At 41.5% G+C, this 22854-nt stretch overlaps 1 protein-coding gene across 1 annotated transcript; it reads right to left on the bottom strand.

Annotated features, from left to right (window-relative positions):
• Positions 1-13120: 13120 nt before the first annotated feature.
• LOC137261317 (uncharacterized) lies at positions 13121-19574 on the bottom strand. Its single transcript, XM_067799050.1, has 5 exons — positions 19356-19574; positions 16638-16769; positions 15981-16073; positions 14682-14825; positions 13121-13729 (listed from the first exon to the last, which is right to left on the bottom strand). The coding sequence occupies exons 1-5, from the start codon at positions 19504-19506 to the stop codon at positions 13587-13589; spliced, it is 663 nt and encodes a 220-aa protein (XP_067655151.1). The 5' UTR covers positions 19507-19574; the 3' UTR covers positions 13121-13586.
• Positions 19575-22854: the final 3280 nt, after the last annotated feature.

Raw genomic sequence — 22854 nt, 5'->3', positions numbered from 1 at the left:
GAGAAAGATTATGTTATACAGTGCTAACACTACGTCAGCGATAACATATACCAAAACAATCTGCTGCAGGAACGCCTTTATTTCCGTTCATCTCTAACAACAGCATTGATATAAGCATGTTTTATGCTTGTTTGCCAATCCCACCATGATCACGTGCATAAATATTTTTATATAAACCAAGTGATACAAACGAAGAGATGTCTTTACATTTTACTGTCACTCGGGCTCACTCGGCATATTCCGTAAACTTCACGCTACTTTCGTCACCACCCGCCCCTTTCCGTGAAAAGATTCGAAATATCACCAGCTGATCACGAATGTACTTAATAATATGGAGTAACCATAATATATGGCGCCTCAATTAGTTCATACGCGTCGAAGACAGTGATTAACATACCATTTAATCACTAACGCTCTTACAGGTTGGCCATGACGTATGTGATTTTATTCCTGACACGTATAAATACCCCGAACAACGCATAGCACTTTGATCATTATAATTATTTAACTGACACCCAAATATAATTCTTACTGCTAGACACATATTAGATGATCCTCCGCACTAAACGCATTTGTGACAAGAGAGGCGGTACAACGAATTGGGCGAGTACACTTGGCTGCTACAGGTAGCTTGACGATTATGCACTTGCAATACATGCTAACCGTGACATGAAATCAACACCGCATATTCCTTCGAACGATAAGACTGCAATTTCAGGCATAAGATACTGATATTCCACCTGATAACCTTTAGTTAAGACGAAGACAAATAGATGATTGGGGCATTGACAAGCATTTTAGATATTCAACAATTTTGTTTAAAAAACCCCCAGGAAAATGTCATTTGCTTCGTGAAATGGATCGGGGGTCCTAAACATATTTGCTCAGTATATTGTGTTGATTCAATTCGTTGGGATTGTACCTGTTCCCAAATCGAGTGTGCTATAACAATTCATGCGTGAAACGCACGGGGAAAATGAACTTCTCGATATTTATCAGACAACCTGTCTCCCTCTTGTTTCAAGTGGATCGTTCTGTGGGGCGTTTCCAAGTATGCAAATTGGGGTCATTTGTCAGGTCGTGGATAATCTTATATGTGTTTACCAGTATGTGTCTATGATTTTTGGATAATCACGCTCTGAGGACCCAAAGTCTCGTGTTTGAACATCAACATTTTGCATCCCTTTCACATGAAATATATCATGCATGAAAGCGTGTTTCTGAACAGAATGAGACATTCAACAATCGGTTTAAGTTGAGTCAATCATACCAGACATTCAGCTAAGTGACCTTTTTCAACCTGTGTAATTATCTGGTCATGTCCAATTTTCAAATGAGTACTTTTTTTTATCCGGACGTGTACTAAATCGGGATTCATGACCCTTTGTTATTGGTTTGTGCGTGAGTGCTGAAACGCTGGGCTGCATCGCTGCAACAGCAGCCTGGTTCCCTGGGTCTGTTGCGCCTGCGCTAACGCTCCCACACTGCTGAAGCAGGAGTATCAGTCCAGACTCAGTTGGATAATGTGATGCAAACGCTTATACTGAGATCACAACAGCTGCTGTCCCGTGAAGGTTCCGGGGTTGAATAAGCCTTCAGCAATCCATGCTTGCCATAAGAGGAGACTATGCTTGTCGTAAGAGGCGACTAACGGGATCATGTGGTCAGGCTCGCTAATGTGGTTGACATATGCCATCGGTTCGCGCAGATCGATGCTCGTGTTGTTGGTCACTGGAGTATCTGATCCAGACTCGTTTATTTACAGATCGCCACCATATGACCGGAATATTGCTGAGTGATTCGTAAAACTAAACTCACTCACTCACTCACTTACTCACTCACAACAGCTGCTACAGTCCATTTGAGTCAAAATCTCCCCTAGGTATTGCACTCTAACTAAATGACTCAAACTAACGCCAAAATAAATTTATCAAGTGCATAAAATGGTCTGCCCTGTTGAGTTTCAGACTTGAAGAAATCGCAGACCTTGTAAATTAAAGCTTTCACATCAGCATTAAACTTCATGGTTTGAGACGAATCAATCGCTCAATCAGTAGGATAAACTGTCACGTGACAAATTTGCTCGTGCCGCTCTAGATCTCTTACCTGGCTGTTACCTGAGCTGTTGCTACATCCATGTCACAAATCTTGCAGTATCGAATAAAAATAATGATGGTTTGTTAAACAACTTTTACATTTTGTTGTCAAAAACTATAACAAAATTCTGCAGAGTTTGTGTGTTTTTCCTATTTACTTTGGCGTCAGTTTGAGTTATTTACGATTGTTTGTTTTTGAGTTAGAGCACAATTCATTGGGGAGATTTTGACTCATATGGACTGTACTTAATAATACGGGGTTGCTGTACTATATGGCGCCTCATTTATTTCATACGCCTCGAAGACAGTGATTAACATACCATTTGAAAAATAATGGTGATTAAATAAAATAAAAACTGAAAACGAAAGAGTCAGAAAAGTCTGACAGATGGCAGTGATAGAAGACTTAACAAGGGGGTGATAAGCCTATGCATAAGGAATAGAGTTTTATGGATGTCAACTTCTTTATTAAGAAATTGAAATATACAAGTAGATTGTGACAAACAGCGTCCATGGTCTATTGTTCGCAGGTTTAGACACTCCAGCTAGTTCCTCGGTGCATCTCATACAGAGTGTAACATTGTTAACTGCGGGTTAACTTGAAGAACTTTCAGTCAGGGATTATTCCGGTTAACCCGTATGTTGCAATTTGAACTTCACAATGCTATATATTGCGGTACACCTTTTACGAACCGGTTTATCCCATACGATCGGCAATTTCCGTGACCATGATCGCTAATTTTCATGCATTCGTAACTACTCGCGTCATTCCGGAAAGCCGGATTGCGTGAGTCTTCTTGTAGGTTACGGAAAGAGTCGAGTAGTTACAAATGATTTTCATGATGCAGTACAAAATACTAATAACATTTGTATTTCCTTTATATTATTATACATTAATAGTTTTGAGAATATTTATTGTTTACACAATTACATTTGCGTGACTTTTAAACCATATAAATTAATCAAATAGATTGCTACCGGCAGTCGTTGCAGTGATGAACAAAACAAACTGGTGGACGCCGATGCAGACGCTTTTTCTTGAGTTGCAAACTATTTAAAATATTTTCAAGTAATCTCTTGTACAATCACATCCGAGTTCTGACAGTGGCTAGATGCATTGTTTCAAAGAAAGGAAACAGTATTTTCATTACTTTAATCATATGTTACACTTTCACAAAATTTTGGAATACATATTGTAATACGCCTACACATGTTACAATATATATCGCCATACGAAAGTTTTGGTAATACCCAATGTACAACAAAGGTGCAGGGATTATCTGTTGTACTGATGATGCTTGTAGCGCAAACATACTCTGATACGGGGTGTATGACCACAGGTAGGCTATCGGTAAAACTGTTGAACATACAGGTTTTTTTCTCACATGAGTACTTCAAGACATTTTCATAGTGTCTTGTTAGTGAATTTGACATCGTTAAGTTAATTCATGGCTAACTTCATTTCCAGACATGTTTCACTCTGCATCATTACAATGTGATCTCGCTGATCACACAGATCAATGACATTAGCAGTCAGAACAACTTTCATTGGATATTTTAGGGGCGGTGGGGAAGCTTAGTGGTTGAAGTGTTCGCTCGACACACCGAAGACCCGAGTTCGACTCCCATATGGGTACAATGTGTGAAGCCCATTTCTGGTGTGATGTTGCTCGAATATTGCTTACGGCGTCGTAAAACTAAACTCACTCACTCATTAAATACTCGAATGTGAAAGACTGAAAGTCTAACTCTGAGTTCGAGTTTGAACTCATTATTCAACAAAGTCATCTCACCTCTATCTCGCTGAACAACACAATGAATGGTAGAGTAACATATGCATTTCTCCAATGCCTTTGGTCAGCAAGACTGGATGACTAACTTCCAGCGAAGAAAACGGTCGCCGAGTCGTTTAGCGCTCTCAATAAGTACGATTGTGAGTCACTCGTTGTTTTGAGTCGGGTCTACGTGCCAGTGCGAGTGTACCTTAATTTGTTTAGAACACTTGAATTATTGTTTTCTTTCTTTCTGTTGGCAGCTTTCAAAATTGTCAGTTTATGTACACGTGGCTTCATTTCACTCAATTGGCAGGTGTCACCAAAGAAGTCATGGAAATGTACTGTTCAGAATAAGAAACGCATAATCCAGAATCTGTTGCGAAAATGTAGTTTCAAACATGCAAAATTGTCCACAAACAGACTTTAGTACATTACGTTTGGCATCAGTTAAGTAGGAAATGTGTCAGCTAGGCTGAGCTGCCTTGAGTCCCGGGATGACCGGCTGATGACCCGGGAGGGTCAGCGGCGAGGTATATCCCGGAAAGTCTGAACGAAGTTCGGCAGTTGGTCTCTGGCCCGAGGAATAAACAGAAGACGCTGCATCCACGTGTTGTCGTATTAACAGTGATATGATACTATGAAACTACTACCAGTGCAGCAGGCAGCCGTCATGGCCGATTGTGACATAAATTACATGTAGTTGATAATATGCAAAGTTTTGCTATTTTTACCTCTAAAATGGCATTTACGGTGAAGATTAGACCACCAAATTAAAAGGCTTAGTTGGGAAAAAACATTTACATGTAGTTATTTCAATATTTGTTAAAATTGCCTATTTTAATGAGATAATAAACAAATAAATGCCAAACACCATTTTATGTCTGTTTCCTTGAGTACTTAACCAGTGTTTATATATATAGATTCTGTGATTGACAATGTACTTGATTGTCTTTTCTTTCCATCGGTCTCTTCCGTTTCTGTCTGCTATTTTTGGTTGTGGTTCTAATGTATTCGTGAAAGCCACCTGAAACTAAAAGGGTTGTTTCACGAACATTAGTAGAACTTCTTAGATGATAGCTGACTCAGATGTGTGTGGTCTACATTTTTGTTGCATTTTAGAACAAAGAGTATTTTATCCGTGTACCTGATCAAAGGAGTGAACAGTGATTACTCACGTTTGGGAGAATTTGGATTTCATTCAGTGTTTGCAAAACTGTTTGAAGGCTACAGAATCTACAGGCTCTGAATGAAATCTGCAGGCCCACTTTGTTAAAGTCAAACCAATAAAAAGAAAATAAACTACGCTGTACACAGTTTCACAATGTTTCTACAAATTAATTAGCGAACCCTATGGTTAAGAGAGAAGGTTTTATTTGTTGAAGATTCCTGCTGACATTCCTATGCACAAATGCTAAAACAACAACAACAACAACAACAACAACAAAAAAAGAAAAAAAAAAACAACAACAAAAAAAAACGAAAAAAAGAAAAGAAATGAAAAAAGAAAAAACAACAACAACAACAAAACCAACCCCCCCGCCCCCCAAAAAAACAAACAAAAAAACCCACCCAAACCCCCCCAAAAACCCCCCCAAAAAACAAAACAAAACAAAAAAAAAAACAAAAAAAAACCACACACACAAAACCCCCTAAAACATTAAAACAAAAAAACCCAAAACAACAAAAAACAAAAGAAGCAAGAACTAACAAAAAACCCAACAAGCAAAAAATAAAAACAGCAACGCAAAACAACAACAAACAAAAATAAGGAAAAAGAAAAAAAAAGAAAAAAGAAAAAAAGACAGATAATTTACTGAAGGCTACAAGGGGATATATTTGGAACTGCAGACCCGATACAATAACATCCGGCGCTGGGCCTCCGGGCCGGCGATTATTTCGATCCCCAATTTCATTATCGATTAATAGTGTTTAAGTTTAATGCAACAAAATTGGAAACATGGAAATTTATTATTGTCTTGAAATTTGATGCATCTGACATCTCGTCACGAGAGGAAGGTGATATATTAATCACGCGTTTCCCGTCCTGAGATGACATCTTTCACTAGACACATGAAATATCCTCAATTTCATCGCGCCAAGCAGACGGTCGCCTAAGGAATCACGAAAGTGAAAATTCGAATGTACTTTCAAAATTCAACCTCTAAAAGGTGTTCCGAATGACGTTTACTGGCTGCACAAGACTTAGTGATTCATAGGGACAAAACATTTGATGCAAAAAGAACAAGCCATAGCCCTCGGGATGTGTTCTATATCGGCTATCTATCAGTCATTCTGAAATTTTTCGCTTTCAATTTCATATGGAATTTTTTAACTCTTATGTTAATCACTGTCTTCGAGGCTTATGAACTAAATGAGGTGCCATATAGTATGACAGTCCCATATAATACAGTACATTCGTGACCAGCTCGTGTTATTCGGAGACAATCCGAATCTTCTGGGAGGCCAGAAAAGGGCGAGTGGTGACGAATGTATCGTGACGTTAACGGAATATGCCGAGTGAGTCTGAGTGACGGTGAAATGTTTCAAGACACCTCTTCGTGCGCAACACATCACCCTGTGGAGCCTGGATTGATACTCCTGTTGCAGCGCTCCAGTCCAGTGTTTCACCACTCACTCTGAGGTCAAAAACGAAGGGTCATGAATCCCGATTAGGTACAAGTACGGACAAAAGAAAGTACTCATTACGAAGGGTCATGAATCCTGGTTAAGTACACGTTCGGAGGAAAGAAAGTACTCATTACGAAGGGTCGTGAATCCTGGTTAAGTACACGTCCGGACGAAAGAAAGTACTCAATACGTTATACTGGAGGGTTTACATTATATATCATTCTCGCACGTATATAAAACAATATACAGAGCATTACTATATAATCAGTCAAAACACTGGACTGCAAAACATCAGAAATGTTTTCAAAATTATAAATTACAATATACACATGACATCTACAGATTATAATGACAATATCCAGTCAACACTTTTTCAAGTTCCCTCCATACAGGAATGTGAAATATTATAAATGGCTTACCAGCAGAGCAAAATGGGACATGATATCTAATAAAGGAATGTGCGATATTGCAATGGCTTGCCAACCCACGCACATGCAAACATGTGCAATATCATAAGGTCTGCCAAATCATATTTTTCACAAATACATTTTCGTTATGCGTCCCTTACGACAGGCATGAGTTGCTGAAAACTAATATCTAAGACGGTACTTCCCGTTCCTTTGACCACTTTCTAAATGACATTGTGTATGCAGTTCGTAATATTTATTTATGATTATTTACTTATATATTTTATTATTTATGATGTAGTTTCTTTGCTTCGAATACAATCTCTAAATGCATGGTACTGAAGTATGATCAGTGTATACGTTTGACAGCATTTTTCAGGTCCAATCTTTCTGCAAGAGCGAGGACAATTAAGTTTTGTTTTAAATCGTGTTTAAATTAAATTTCAGGGCAATGGGAGAGACGGTGGCGACGGGACACACAGAAAATATGAGGACTGCATTACCGAAACAAGGAGTGAATGAGTATGGTTTTACGCCGCAGTTAGCAATATTTCAGCAATATGGCGACGGAGGACACCAGAAATTAGCTTGACACTATGTTGGGACTCGAACCCGGGTCTTCGGCGTGAAGAGCGAACGCTTCAAACACTTGGCTACCTCACAGCCCCTCAGAAACAAGGAAACTTAGGGCAAAGCAAACGTCTGTCTACTATTGATTTCGTGAAGACCTACAATTGCGCAGATGGAAGACATAGGAGAATAAAGATGCGAGACAATGCCATTATCAGTGACATTTTTAATGCTCGTATTTCATTATGTAACTCAGTAGGATATTGTGTGAAGTTGAATGGTTTGACTAACAAATGGATTGACGTGAATTGTGGACAAGGTTGCCTTATGTCTCACGCTATATGTGTCACAAATCAACAAATCAACAGGTAAATAACCTAAAAAGGACGCATGAACCTGGAGACTGTGTATTACATTTGTCTATATCTTCACGGGCTGTCTAGTCTAGACTGAGTGACTTTAATTCTACGCAGCTTTTAGCAATATTCCAGCAATATTACATTCTGGGGACACCAAAACTGTAACCGTGTTTGGAATAGAACCCGGGATTTCGTCGTGAAGAGAGAACGCTTTAACTACTGGGCTACCCAATCGTCCCCTGAGTTTATGAGTTTCGTATAATAGATGCTTCTGGGAACCCAATAAGGATAATAAATAATATTTGATATTTAGCAATCTGCAAGGGTTCATTTCTGTCCGGTGCATGAACCGGAACATGCAGACAGAAAGCATGTATGACTGTCTTAAACGATACAACGACGCCTAATAAAAGAAAGTGACTGAATATGCTTTTAATTGCTTTTACTAAATAGATTTTCCACCAATCGTACAGCGGTGGGGTAGCCTAGTGGATACAGCGTTCGCTCGTTACGCCGAAGTCCCGGGTTCGATTCCCCACATGGGCACAATGTGTGAAGCCCATTTCCGGTGTCCCCCGCCGTGATATCGCTTGAATATTGCTAAAAGCGGCGTAAAACTAAACTCACTCTCTCACTCACTCGTGCCCGTGTATTTGGCGTTTAATAGTGAGAGTGAGTGAGTGAGTGAGTTGGGTGTTACACCGCTTTTACTAAATACATATTGCAATACCCTCACTACGGATCGCACTAAAAGTGGGCTGCACACATCGTGCCCATCCTGGGTATCGTGCCTGGGTATTTGGCGTCTGAAACATGAGTGAGTGAGCTGGGTTAGCAATATCACGGCGGGGACACCAGACATGGGCTTCACACATTGCACCCATGTTGGGACTCGAAACGGGGTATTTGACGAACGCTTTAACCATTGGTCTGCCGCCCCTCTAAACTAAGAGAATGATGGGTTGTTTGTGTTTTCTCGTCATCGTTGCGAGTGAGTGAGTGATGAGTGGGTTGGTGGGTTAGTGAGTGAGAGTAAGTGGTGGTTTGTAGGGTGAGTGCGTGAGTGCTTTGTTGAGCATGCGCATGCGTGCGGGCGTGAGTGACTGAGTGAGTTATTTTAAGCAGCGTTATATTCTCGGCTGTCATCTTGACCTGACGCCTAAGGGAAACCAGGCAGGAGTTGGTAAAAGGCAAACCATGCTGGTCAAGGCTTGTTTGTCAGGGTGTCATGACTGGTCACTCGTCCCGACTCGAACATGAGATGCCAAACTGGAGAGACACGAAGACAAGAAAGCAAACAAACTGAAACCAATACTGAGTCACTGTAAGACAGTAACTCACAAAATTAATGACAATTTCAGACATGACTCAATCCGAACGACTGCTAAGATTTGCACAAAATTGGACTGTATCGTTTCACGATTATGGAAATTACACAGGCAAACTGCATAATTGAGTAGTGATAAACCACCACAGACAGTAAAGACCCACTTGCATAAAGATCACAGCGTCACGTGACAGATTTGAATCGCCATTGCCTACAATCATTGAACAGCTTGACACGATCTAGTGACTGAACTGTGTTAATCAGCTGAATGGATCAAAGGGTTGGAAAATGACATCAAGATAAACCGCTAATATTAGAAACGTGTAGGAACGGAATTGTCTCTGGGTCTGACACCTGCCTCTTCGAGAGAATCCATGTTGGAATTTGTCTTCAACAGCCCACGCGTCTGTGTCTCCTGTTCTGGGAGAATACATTAAAATGAATATGACTCTCAAAGCTGACAACGGTTTGGAACTCGACCGTTTCACCTCTGTGACTGAACGGAAGCATTCTTCTGGGTTCCATCTGGATTTTAAGTCATATGTGGTAACGTGGGTGACATTTAGACGCTGGTATGCTGAAGAGGAATTAATATTTCGAATATATATATTTTAAAATCAAATAGCTGTCTTTGACTGAGCGTTAAAAATGGACAAACAAGTGGGCGGTCAGCCGTGCTGACCTTCTCTATCAATATCCTCGTTTCCCATTGGTTTTGAATAGTCCTGGTATGTAAGAGGCGACTAACGGAATCGCATGGTCAGGCTCACTGTCTTGATTTACCCGATGGGTCAATGTTCATACTGTTGATCACTGGATTATTTACTGACAGTCGTCATACAGCTGGAATATTGCTGAGTGCGGCGTTAAACAACCCATCTGCTGTTCATGATCGCTGTTCATGATCCGCCTAAGTCACGAATCCAATATTACAAAATGCTAGGTTCAACAACAAACAAAACGTCACTTGATTGTCTGGTCCAGACTCGATTAGTTTACAGATGCCGTCATATGACGGAAATATTGCTGATTGTATCTGTAAACAGCAAACACTGACGTGATACTATGATCAGTGACAAATGGCGGTTTTCACTACAATACTGCAACGATCGATATGGTGGTGGACGACATGCGTGGGCAGACATCACCTGCAGCGACAGGACCGATCTCATCCTCATGGCAAATCTGTGTTAATCTGCAGTAGCGTATTCCAAGCGTCTGAGTTTCTCGGGAGATCAGGCTCGTTAAATCTGTTGATTTCCGTCATCGAACACCGGATGCGCATTGATGCTCATAATATCAGTCACTGGATTGTCTGATCGATGTTCATTTAATTACATTAGAATATTGCTAAACACAATAACAAAAAACAACAAACATATGGCCACTTGTTCGTGTAGTCAGGGGAAGGATATTTACTGGAAGATGTCATGACGCTACAATGTTGCTCAGAGTAAGTGAGGCGTTACGTCGGGTTTAGCATTACTCTTGGAACATCAAGGCAGGAAACACCAGAAATAGGCATCACATATTGTACCCATGCGGGGAATCGAACCCGAGAACGCTTCAGCCATTAGTATAGTCTACACCATCGGTCCCTCAACAACGCTAACATTAAACGAACAAATTTGACATAATAAACCTTGGATATCTGGCACTAAGGCGTTCGACAACAGTCAGTAACAATTAAATCTGACCCTCGAATTTCCGGTGTTGACCAACAAACAATCCCTGTGTTGTCCAGTTCAGAGCTGAATGCTTTACAGAGCGCATTCAAATACATGTAGCTCGAATATTGCTGAATACTGTGATTTATTTAACTTTTATCGAGATACCAAGTACCCTTCTCATAATAGTGCTTTGCTAGCATGGCAGGACCAGAAATTAATGTTAGTGAATCTTGGTTTACGTCGCATACTAAAGCGATATTAATGACATACTGTGCTTCTTCGGTCCTCGTTTTATGAGTTTGAGAAATGCTCAGCAGGACGACTGCCCGCAAAACGGGGACAAACCAAGGGATTTTATGTGCGCTTCTAATGGTGACTCTTCTGACGCCACGCTCCGATTTTGGTGGTGATGGTGTCTGGTCAGTTTGGTTTGCTTGTTTGCTGTTAAGCTATACGTAATAGAGTCAGGGTCAGACTATCCAGTGATTAACATCATACGCATTGATCTACGAATCTATGATATGATGACATGACTCAACCAAGTTATCGGGGCTGATCACCCGTTTGTAGCTTCTTACGATAAGCATAGATTGTTGAAGATCAGTTCAAGCCCGAATCTTCACAAGCGTGGGTTGCTCAAGACCAGTTCTAACCCGGATGTTCATCGATATGGTTTATCAATGCTGTAAAGTTAGTCCCTTTTTTACGTAAAACATAGACGGCGCATAATGCAGTGAGCTTAGCTTATACAGCCATTGCGGTTGTATCGAACTTAACTTATATCACTTAGCTATGTCCGAAATTGTTTTTGAAAATACAGCGAATAGCTGGTGAACGAATGCGTGCATATTGTCTAAGGCTTCTGTATGGTGAGTGAGTTAGTTTTGGTTTTAGACCACTTTTATCAATAGCCCAGCAATATCACGGCGGACAACGCCAGAAATAGGCTTCACACACTGTACCTTATGGGGAGTCGAACTCTGGTCTTCGGTGTGATGGACCACCCCTCGTCTGAATAGACCAGGTTGGCCAGTATCTTGGTCTATCCAAAGTTACCTTGACGCACCAGAGGGAGTACTCCTGGTACAGTATGTGGCTGGGATCGGACAGGATTTTCTTGGAGCAATGTAAAACACGTTCTTCAAAGAGGGACGATATGGTTTGAAAGGTGATACCTTATATTTTGCTTGCAGTTAATACAATTTTATTCAGATGGGATTTATGTTTAGCAGACAGATTGACATAGAAACACTCCAACGAGAATGTCACACATATTCAACAAAACAACGATAAAAACATGAGAGGATGTGGTGATTAACATTAAAAGATCGCAGTATGTGCATAAAGTGTAGTCTTTGTTGGCATTTCTTAAAGATACAATTCCACAATAATTTATTGTCAGTGATAGTGCCAAGGTATTTATACTCTGTTACGATATCAACAGCGGTATTGTCAGTTTCAACAGGTTCAATCTTATTCTTTTTGGTCCTGAAATCAACAATAAGTTCCTTTGTCTTCTTCACATTTAAAAGAGGAAATTGTCCTTACACCAAGATACACCGTGAAAAGCACGGGCGAGATGACGCAACCCTGGGGAGCTCCAGTATTAGTGACAAACGTAGATGAGTTAACAGAATTAAAATTAACGAATTGTGGTCTTTGGGTTAAAAAGCGTTCAATCCATAATAGAAGATTACCATTAACGCTCATGTTTAACAACTTCTGGTGTAAAATGTGGAGCTGAATCGTGTTAAAAGCTGAGGAAAAATCGCATGTATCTACCACTCTCCTACCAAGAGTTCCATGCTAAGTCATCGCTGCGCTGGAGTGTGATCTATTTCAGTTGTGCTTCTCCTATGACGACACTTAGTTTTCTTTCTGGACTCATTTTTATATATACCACACACAGACACAGACACACAGACACAGACACACAGACACAGACACAGACACACAGACACAGACACAGACACACAGACACACACAGACACACAGATAGCCATCATAAATCAATCACATATATGGATGATTTGTTTCCATGCTGATAGTGGATGAATGTGGATGAGTGAGTGTGTGAGTGAAAGAGAGGATGAGTGAGTGAGTGTGTGAATAGGTGAGCGAATGAGTGAGTGAGCATTTTTTGACCGGAAAACTAGTTAGATTATGTTACGATGTCCACGACTTTGATTACCTCTTGGGGCACCAACACGTGCATAGTGCAGACTGGGTCTGGGACTCGGGACAGCCAAATCAATGACAGACTTTCAGTTTAAAATAACCGACACAACTACCTTTTCTACAATTTTTATTGCTACGGAGACATTGATAATAACATAGCTGTCCACATGAGCGCTTAACAAAATATCTATGCACGATATGGGCGAATGATCTTTAAAACAGGTACTACAACAAGACTATTACATGTCATATTACATGAAATCGAAGCACCATGTATTAACGCATTGCCAATGTCATACAAACATTTCAAGCCAAATAGAAACATACCTGAACCTCAAATAATAAAGGTGATTGATTCTTTATAGTGGCGTTCAGATTTTAGTTTCATTCAAAGCAGGCACCCTCTATCTAAGAAAAACAAGACAGAAATTTCGAAGTGGTACACTGACGCTGTTCGTCGTTTCCAACATTTATCACACTACTCGGGTGTTTCCGTAATGGAGCAGCCTGTACCGGAAAGACACGAAGTTTTGGTTGTGTTCAGCGTGAAGGCGATAGCTGTTTGACATTTCAGCTTCATGCACAATTGCTCCGTTTGCAGGAGCCACAGCAGTGGGAGTAGAAGTCACGTCTTCTACAAACTGAACAATCCTTGTTTGTACCTTGTCCAATCCTCGACTTGCAGTGGCCCCCAGAATACTCGTTGTCGAACTGACAATCTGAAAACAAACGCGTCCCAAGGTTGAAAAATTTGAGTTGTGATTGTTTTGCTTTTTGGACAGGATCGCGGCATTGTTTGACGTTCCCAGCAACTGCTTGGACGTCCGGATCTACAGTGAACAATGCGTAACTATTCTACATCTAATCTACATCTAACCAACCACTGGTCCTCTAACCTACTGGTTTGCTACACATCCATGTGCAACTTGTCCTCCAACCAAGAATGTGCAATTGGTCCTCTAACCATGCATACGTAACTGGTGATCTGACGAACCACGTGCAACCGGTCCTCTAAACAAGCATGTGCACCTGGTCCTCCTACCAAGCATATGTGCACCTGCTCTTCTAGCCAACCGTGTGCAACTGATCCTCTAAGCAAGCATGTGCACCTGTTCTTCTAAACAAGAACGTTCAACTGGTTCTCTAACCAAGAATGTGCAATTGGTCCTCTAACCAAGCACGTGCAAAAGCTCCTCTAAACATGCATGTTCAACTGGTCCTCTAACCAAGCACGTTCAACTGGTCTTCTAGCTAAACATGTGCAACTGCTCCTCTACTCAAGCACGTGCAGCTGGTCCTTTAACCAAGCACGTGCACATGGCCCTCTGACCAAGCATCTTTAAGTAGTCCTCTGACCAAGCATATTTAAGTGGTCCTCTGACCAAGCATCTTTAAGTGGTCCTCTGACCAAACATCTTTAAGTGGTCCTCTAACCAAACATCTTTAAGTGGTCCTCTGACTAAACACCTTTAAGTGGTCCTCTGATCAAACATCTTTAAGTGGTCCACTGATCAAACATCTATAAGTGGTCCTCTGACCAAGCATCTTTAAGTGGTCCTCTAACCAATCATATTTAAGTGGTCCACTGATCAAACATCTTTAAGTGGTCCTCTGACCAAGCATCTTTACGTGGTCCTCTGAGTAAACATCTTCAACTCCTTCTATGCTCACCATCACGTAAGTTGTATTTCTCTTTAAGGATGCTGAGCCAGTTGTTGCAGAAACCCAAGCATCCCTTGTCCTTTTCTTTCAAGTAATAACGGCAATCCTTGGGCCACAGGGTTTGGTAGTGACGCCGTAAATAACAATCATCACCTGGAAGAGAAAGCAAAGTAAAGGTATTTAATGGTTTAATGGAATCGTGGGTTAAGATACAGACTTAATGATTTGTCGGCAACCATTCTTCTCGCTGTCGATGCATCGACATGATTGCCAATACCACTAACCCACGTTTTCATATATTGATACAAAACCTTGCAATATACATTAATGATGGGTATGATATCACTTGGTACAAATCATTGATATCATGTTGTGAAGTATCGCAACGACGCAACAATGCGTAACAAACGTAACTATAGAGTCATGTCCATGACTGACGGTGACAGTGTAATGGTGAGGGAGCCGGTATACCATAGAGGTAGAAAAAATCTAGCTTGCTAGATGAGCAGAACGTCCGACACTAATATCTAATCTTTTGTCGGGAATATGTGATTTTTTAAAAGGGAAAATGTGATGTTCAAGATGTTCAATAACGGCATCATGGATTTATCTTTCAGTCAAACCATTTCAATCCTTCAGGAGATCATCGGATGGGTGAATGTGTCAAACTGACCTGAGGGTTTCTAGGACTTACATTAGGCACCATAACGAAGGCCATATGCAACATATGGTCTCACCTAGCGCAAGAGAGTTTGCTAAAAATTCCCTCTGCTCACCCAGCAGGAAATGGGTACACGGTGGGACACATAATGTGACCATTAACCTTCTATCGCCCCACGAGCAGCTTTGGTTATCCTTGGTAATGATAACTGTGCGCACTGAGCAGGATATGGGGGCTGCGCTTGAGTAACGTTGTTCATAGCTGAACGTACCACGATGATCTCAATGTTTCGTAACAGAGTGAATGAGTGATTGGGTTCAGTTTTAAGCCGCACTCAGCAATATTCCATCTATATGGTCTCTGTAAATAATAGAGTCTGCGCCAGACAATCCAGTGATCAACAGCATGAACATCGATCTGCGCAATTGGGAACCACTGATATGTTTCAACAAGTCAGCGAGCCTGACCATTCGGTCGCGTTACTCGCCTCTTACGACAAGCATAGTCGCCTTTTATGGCAAGCATGGGGTGCAGAAGGCCTATTCTACCCCGGATCTTCACGAGTCGTTTTGTAACAGAATGAATATACGAAACACTGCATAATCGAGGATGGAAACCACAAGGCTCTTGTTAACATCTGAAAGTACCTATCGTGCTTAGTGCTGGTTTAGTATCAAACCAATCCTCATCTTTTGAATCTCTCTTCTGTAGAAGGTCCACCAACCGTCTGTACGGGGAGTCTAAAACAGACGAGTCAAAATGAATCAACGAGTTGATATACAAAAGCAAAACTAAGTAAATGCATATATTTTGATAAAGATATAATACACAGAAATTTTATTCTGTTAGTGTGGTTTTACGTCACTTTTAGCACTGTTCTAATATCACGGCATTGGACACCAGAAATGGCCTTCAGACACTTTACCCGTGTGGAGAATCGAACCCGGCTTTTCGGCTTGACAAGCACACGCTTTAACCATTAGGCTACCCAACCGCCCTATATTCAGTTGTGACAGATATGATGTATGTTGCTTTTTAGTGCTTGAAAAGTCCAGTAAGCTGTTATAAGTCTAACTTTGTAAATGATCTTTAACGCTTTGGATACTTACACTTTTCAAGTGTAAATTTCCTTTCGTCTGGTAGCATATATAATATAGACATTCAAAATGTGTTCATTGTTTTGTTTCGCCCACATAGGCGCAAACTGGGAAGGAATTGTCCCAGAAACGTCGCTGACTCATCCACAGCGTCAGTCTGTATTGTTTAATGCATTCGCTAATGTTAGAGAAGATTACATGTCATACCATCGTCATATTCACGTTCCGAACGTTCGTCGGCGTCGGCGTTGTCGGGGCTCAGCAACGTCCTCAGCTGGCTTAATAAACGCTTCTCTTTATTCTCCTTTAGTTCTCGCTCTGCCTTCTCTGCGTCCATATCTGAAAAGCCATCAACATCTTGATAGACTTCAATTCCCCGCTGTCTGTCTCACACGCATGCGCGTACACACAGGTACACAAACACGCCCACACACAGACAAAACATTATGTTAATTATTTCTTATTCCCGACTTCGTCCTAAGCCGAAACACTTATCACTAACCCGTATACATTTTCCAGCTACATCTACCCGTGAAGATCGGAGTTTGGATTGATCTTCAGTAACCCATGCTTGTCGCAATAGGCGACTAATAGGATCGGGTGGTCCTGACATGGTTGACACATGTCATCGATATCCAATTGTATCATCATGCTATTCACTGAAACAACATTGTCCGGTACAGACTCGACTATTAACAGACCGTCACCATATAGCTGGAACACTGCTAAGCGCGGCGTAAAACTAAACTCACTCACTCCAGCTACATCTAGAAATGGTCAGGTCTGAACCAGGAAAACCAATGACAGAAAGCATGAGAAGTGATCAACAGAATGAGTCAGGTCACCAACTAGATGCCCCGGTTAGTCCACTAGTTTAAGTTACTTGACCGAAGTGGTTTGAGTGGTAAGGTGATCGTAACACTATAACCACGCGATTACAGACTTATTAGTCGCAACACTGAGATTGCTTTGAGGAACAAGACTTTGTAGACCATTCGAATACAAAGAACCACGGGAACCCACATGTACAAAAATATGGGAAAAAATATAATTGAGAAATGCAATCGAGTAAAATTCCGCAAAGTTTCACTTGTAAATTACGGGCTTCTTTGAACCTAAAAGCCTCTATGCCGCCCTTGCTGAGGGCAACATAATCCAGATATCAGTTAGTTTGGGAAACAGTTTATAAATAATAATGTTACAGCCGCTTCAAGGACTATTTTTAAATCCCCCCAAAGTGATCACTGACGTCTGAAATTGGATAGAGTACAACGTCATTCTGTCCCGCAGTTGTGTCAATAACGTCTCCCCAAGGAACTTCTCACCCTCAGTAATACGTCATTCACACGAATTGTTCAAAAGGGTAGCCTGGTGGTTAAAGCGCTCGCTCGTCACACCGAAGACCCGGGTTTGATTCCCCACATGCGTACAATGTGTGAAGCCCATTTCTGGTGTCCCACACCGTGTTTGCTAAAATATTGCTTACAGCGGCACAAAACCAAAGTACTGTCTTACCACTGCCCGTTCATCTCTGACACATTCCACGTAAACTGGGGAATTAATTGATTCAGTGAAGCGCAGCATCAGCTTTCACATCATGAAGCAACATTGCCCGAAGGTGCTCTGTTAAACTACGCTTGGAAAACTCGTTCTTGTTAAGTATGTAGCTAGCGTTTACTAGAGGCAAATATATACTTATGGGAAGCATAATAGATTGTTTGAAGAGAACAGAAAAGCGTTTGTAATGACTTGTATGTTTGACAGCCATGAAGCTTGACGTATGTGTCTTTGGGAACGATTGTTGGTGTAGATTGGGGTTGATTAAGTGGTACCCGATAACTGGCTGACATAGGGCTTGGATGGAGGTCATGATGGTGACTTTTGGTCCAGATCGCTAGGTGGTAAAGACTGGGTGAGTGAGCATGATTTTACATCGCCTCTAGCAATATTCCAGCAACATTACAGCGGGGACACCTGAAAGGGACTTCACATATTGTACCCATGTCGGGAATCGACCCCCGGTCATGGGCGTGACGATCGAGTGCTTTAACCATTAGGCTACCCAGCCGCCCCGAGATGAAGAACCAGGGTCCCGATTCACAAAGCGTTCGTGGCGCTACAACATCCCTAAGTCTAAGGTAAAATGTGGAGTTACGCCAGGTCGTAACATTACGCACGCTTAGTGAATCCGGACCCTATTGTTTAGCAGGTATGATCTGCTCTGTGTGACATTCGCAAGTCAATGGTAGACTTCAGAGTTACAACAGGTCGTAACGTAATAAATTCTTGTGGATACCATTATCTGACATTCTGTGCAGACCACTGGATGGACAGCCTGGTTCCCTGGGTCTGATGCTGGATGGAGTGTTTACAAGACCGGAAGGCCGGCGGTTCGGTTCGAGAAGGCGTCACAACATTAAACACTGGTACTTGTTGTTCCCCTGCCTGGAGCTGGGTTGCGAGTTGTCGTTCATAATATCGACCAGTGGTCCAGGATCATTGACGTGTTCTGAGGCCACAGAGTCACACGAATCTTCTTAATATAAGTGCAGACTCGTGAAGATCTAGGTTACAATCGATCTTCTGCAACCAGAGGCGATTAACGGAAATGGTTGATCTTCCTCGCTGATTTGCTTGACACATGTCATCGTGTGATCCATGACTGGATTGTTTGATCCAGGCTAGATTATTTACAGACCGCTGCCATATAGCTAGAATATTGCTGAGTGCGGCGTAAAACTAAACTCACTCGCTTAGAGCTTCCATTTTATACCATGAAAAGCCACCATAATCCTATACCACCTAGATCAAATTTGTTTATGGAGGAAACATATATCATGTACACATATATCATGGCACAATTCGGACATAAAAATCGAATTCGCGAACAGTAAATAAAAATTATAAGTCACATCTCAAACCTACCTCTCTTAACCTCTGCCACAGTCCTTTGAAAGTCCTCGTTTTCCATCAGTGTTCTGATTTTATCATACAACTGTGACGTCCCTGACACCGTCGGGAGGGTTAGGGATACAAGGAGGATGGGGAGCAACATCATCACCCCGGTTACAGCCATCACGTACAGATACAGACTCGCGACTGGGAGCCCTCGGGCACCTGTTGCGCGCTACCGGGTCTACTTATGAATATGCATAACATTCGGCGTCATGGCAACCGCGTTGACGAGCTGTATGGGTAAGGATTGAGCAAATAGAAGACCCTTTTCATATAAAGTTCTGTTCATACTTGTTATGTGAGCGGTTTGTCTGATATATTGCATGAGGCAGAAAAAAATATGGGTGTATTGACTTTAGACGATATATGATAACTCTAGTAGGCCTCATTTATGTAATTCGGATTTTATGTTAGTGGCTGTTTCAGCGATCACGTATAGGCAGAAATTTTCACTCAGAGGTGATCTTGTGTTGTAGATGCCCAGAGTATATGCTATTCGGGCAAGTGAGTATGTTAGTAATGCTTATATATTCTTAACTGTCCGTCAACGGAAAATATCAAACACGGTCCTTTGTCCTCGGTTGGGTTAGTCTAATAGTTCAAGTGTGTTCGATTCCCAACATGGGTGCAATGCATGGAGCTCATTTCTGGTGTCTCCCGCCGTAATAATGCTAAACGCGACGTAAAACAATATTCACTCTTACTTATCTTCTTCGTTAACATATTTCTTAAAGCTATGTCATGTATGAAGTCACTGGATGCTCTAAATTGGTAGTATAGCACTGTAGTGGTAAAGGTGTTCGCTCATCGTGCTAAAGTCCCGGGGTCGATTCTCAACGAATACAAACTCTGTACGATTGCTGGAATTCAAAACACCCGTAAAGGGGCGGCGGGGTGGCCTAGTGGTTAAAGCATTCGCTCGTCATACCGAAGATCCGGGATCGATTCCCCACATGGGCGCAACTTGGAATGCCCATTTCTGGTGTGCCCCACCATAATTTTGCATTAAACATAACTAAACTCACTCACTCTGAGATACGCGATACGTATTGCGATATGTTGTGAAAGAACAGTAACTGAGATTTGTCCACTTTGTAACTTTATTCTACCTTCAAATGGAATCACAGGATATGAGAGTAACCATTGTGTATTGTATAGCTTCTTTCAAGTAACAAAGATAAAACCAGAACATTCTTCTGTTCATACTTTTGTTTTGTTGTAACTTGAAGAATGGTGTGAACAAATGCTTTTCAAGAAAGAAAAGAAAACTGTAAACTGTTGTTGAAAAATTGTAAACAAATGCGATGACAGATTGAGGTCTTGAAATGCAATTTTGTCAAATTATAATCTAAAAATACAAAATCAGAATAGTAATAAATGACCTTTAGAATTAAAATTGTAAGAGGATTTGACTTCATATACATTTTGTTATTTTTTCAATACTCCTCACCAACATTCCCTGTTAGATAATGAAGTGCCCTTTTCTATGAATTTACCCTGTCCTTTCTCAACCCTAGGGGGAACACTATTGGCATGAAACCATACCCAATCACAGCAGTGGCTCTGTGACAAAAGCAATATATTCCACAACTGTGTTATATAATATTATAGCCCAGCGAGTTTCTTTTCAAGCCTTATTGCATAGCGTTGTCGGTGTTCAAGGCTAAACATACAAACACGCGGTCATGTCAATGTAGACTCATCGATGAAAAGCGAACCGTGACGTTGCTCCAGTTATTCGAGTTCAGAAAAAAGATGTTATCAATGTTTGAAAGATTTTATGTCGCCACATTTTAGAGCAGTGAGTTTGGGTCAATAGTCAGTATTTGCAGTTCGTAGTTTGGTATTTGTTTGGTTTACGTTGTGGAATGTATGCGAGTGAGTGAGTTTAGTTTTACCCCGCGTTTAGCAATAGCCGAGCTAAATCACGGCGGGGGACAAAAGTTGTGCTCCTGGTGGAGAGCACTCCTTGGTTGTTCCACCTCTGAGGGCTTACATTTGCTGTCAAAGCTCAGAGTCGTGTTTTATCCTTTACTTTAATCAACAAACCAACCGACCAACCTTTATTTCGTGTTCAGGTGGGTAGTGGAGTGTGTGTTTAGTTTTACGCTGCCTTTAGCAATAACTCAGCAATACTACAACAGAGGACACCAGAAATGGGCTTTACATAGTGTACTAATGTGGGGAAGCGAATCCGGCATTCCCCAGGCTGTCAGTGCTCCTGGTGGAGAGCCCGGGCACACAACCAGGCTCCGTCAAGGATCAGGAGGTACCTCACGGAGCTCACTAAGAACAACAGACATCCTGGCCACAGAGTAGGTGTCTTTTAAGATATGCTGTTTGTGCTAAGGAAGGGCACCCCCTGACAAGGTGTTGAATAGTTTCAGCTAATACAAAGCACATTGCACACAGTCCGCCATTTCATGTGGACAATCTCTTTCGAATCCGGCTCTGGTGATTAGAAGGAAATGACTGTTCCTCGGCAGCAATACGAAAGCCCTCTGTTTCACTTACAGGACCAGTACCGTGACAGTGACTCGTAAGTCCACATTAATTGAAATGTATAACATCAACTAATATTCTAGTTCCTCAATTGCAGTTAATTTTTAAATATCGGTCAGTCTTGCGTAAATCCCCCTGAGAATCGTACAAGAAGCAAAGTCCCATTGATCCAGAGGAAGGTGGTCAAACTTTGGTCAGTAGAGGTCTACAACCTAGTACACAGTCTGAGGAACTAATGTTTTAAATAAGGAATTTATCTGTTTTCATACTTAAACTGTGATCCTCAATATACTGTTTAACTGATCTTAGTAGACAGACAATATTATTGAACTTGATCTCATCGCTGTATGGTGCAATATTTAGCATTATTACAGAAATATCATGACTGGGTACACAAGAAATGGAGTTCACACACAATAACCCTGTGAGGAATAGAACCCGGGTTTTCGTCGTGACGAGCGAACGCTTTAACCACTGGGCTACCTCACCGCCTTAATCGATAATGGACATAGACTGGTGGACACGGTTGTCAGACATCCTCCTTCTACACAAGACTCCGGATTTCTTGCCCTGTCCAGTCAGCTATTCCAAGGGTATAAGCACTACCAAGCACAGCCAGAGTATTTATTCTGTTTACTTGTCTCCAGCATTTCCAGCTCTAGATCGTCTTTATACCAAGCACTGCATTTTGGCTTTCGGGAACTTGTTTTGAACTCTCCCAGCTTTGTTTATTTTTTTAAAATTTAACGCCGCACTCACAGTATTCCAGCTTTATAGGTGTAAATAATCGAACCTGGACTCGATAATCCAGACAACATCATGAGGAGTATCGATCTACGCAGCTGGGTTATGATGACACGTGTCAACCAAGCGAGCGTGCCTGACCACCCGACCCCCATGGTTGCTGAAAGCCTATTCTAACACGGATCTTCACGAGTCCCCAAGACTACCCCATTCTGCATCTTGA

This window comes from Haliotis asinina, chromosome 14, assembly GCF_037392515.1.
Source record: "Haliotis asinina isolate JCU_RB_2024 chromosome 14, JCU_Hal_asi_v2, whole genome shotgun sequence".
Lineage (NCBI taxonomy): Eukaryota > Metazoa > Mollusca > Gastropoda > Lepetellida > Haliotidae > Haliotis > Haliotis asinina.
This window is presented reverse-complemented; position numbering and strand designations above follow the sequence as displayed.

Bases quoted from the DNA above. Each gene is read 5' to 3' on its own strand.
- LOC137261317 (XM_067799050.1), bottom strand. From the start codon at position 19,506: ATGGCTGTAACCGGGGTGATGATGTTGCTCCCCATCCTCCTTGTATCC. The intron at 16,074-16,637 runs GTATGACATGTA...CGTCTGTTTTAG, and splicing joins GGAACGTGAATATGACGATG to ACTCCCCGTACAGACGGTTG. The intron at 13,730-14,681 runs GTGAGCATAGAA...GTTTGTTTTCAG, and splicing joins GAAATACAACTTACGTGATG to ATTGTCAGTTCGACAACGAG.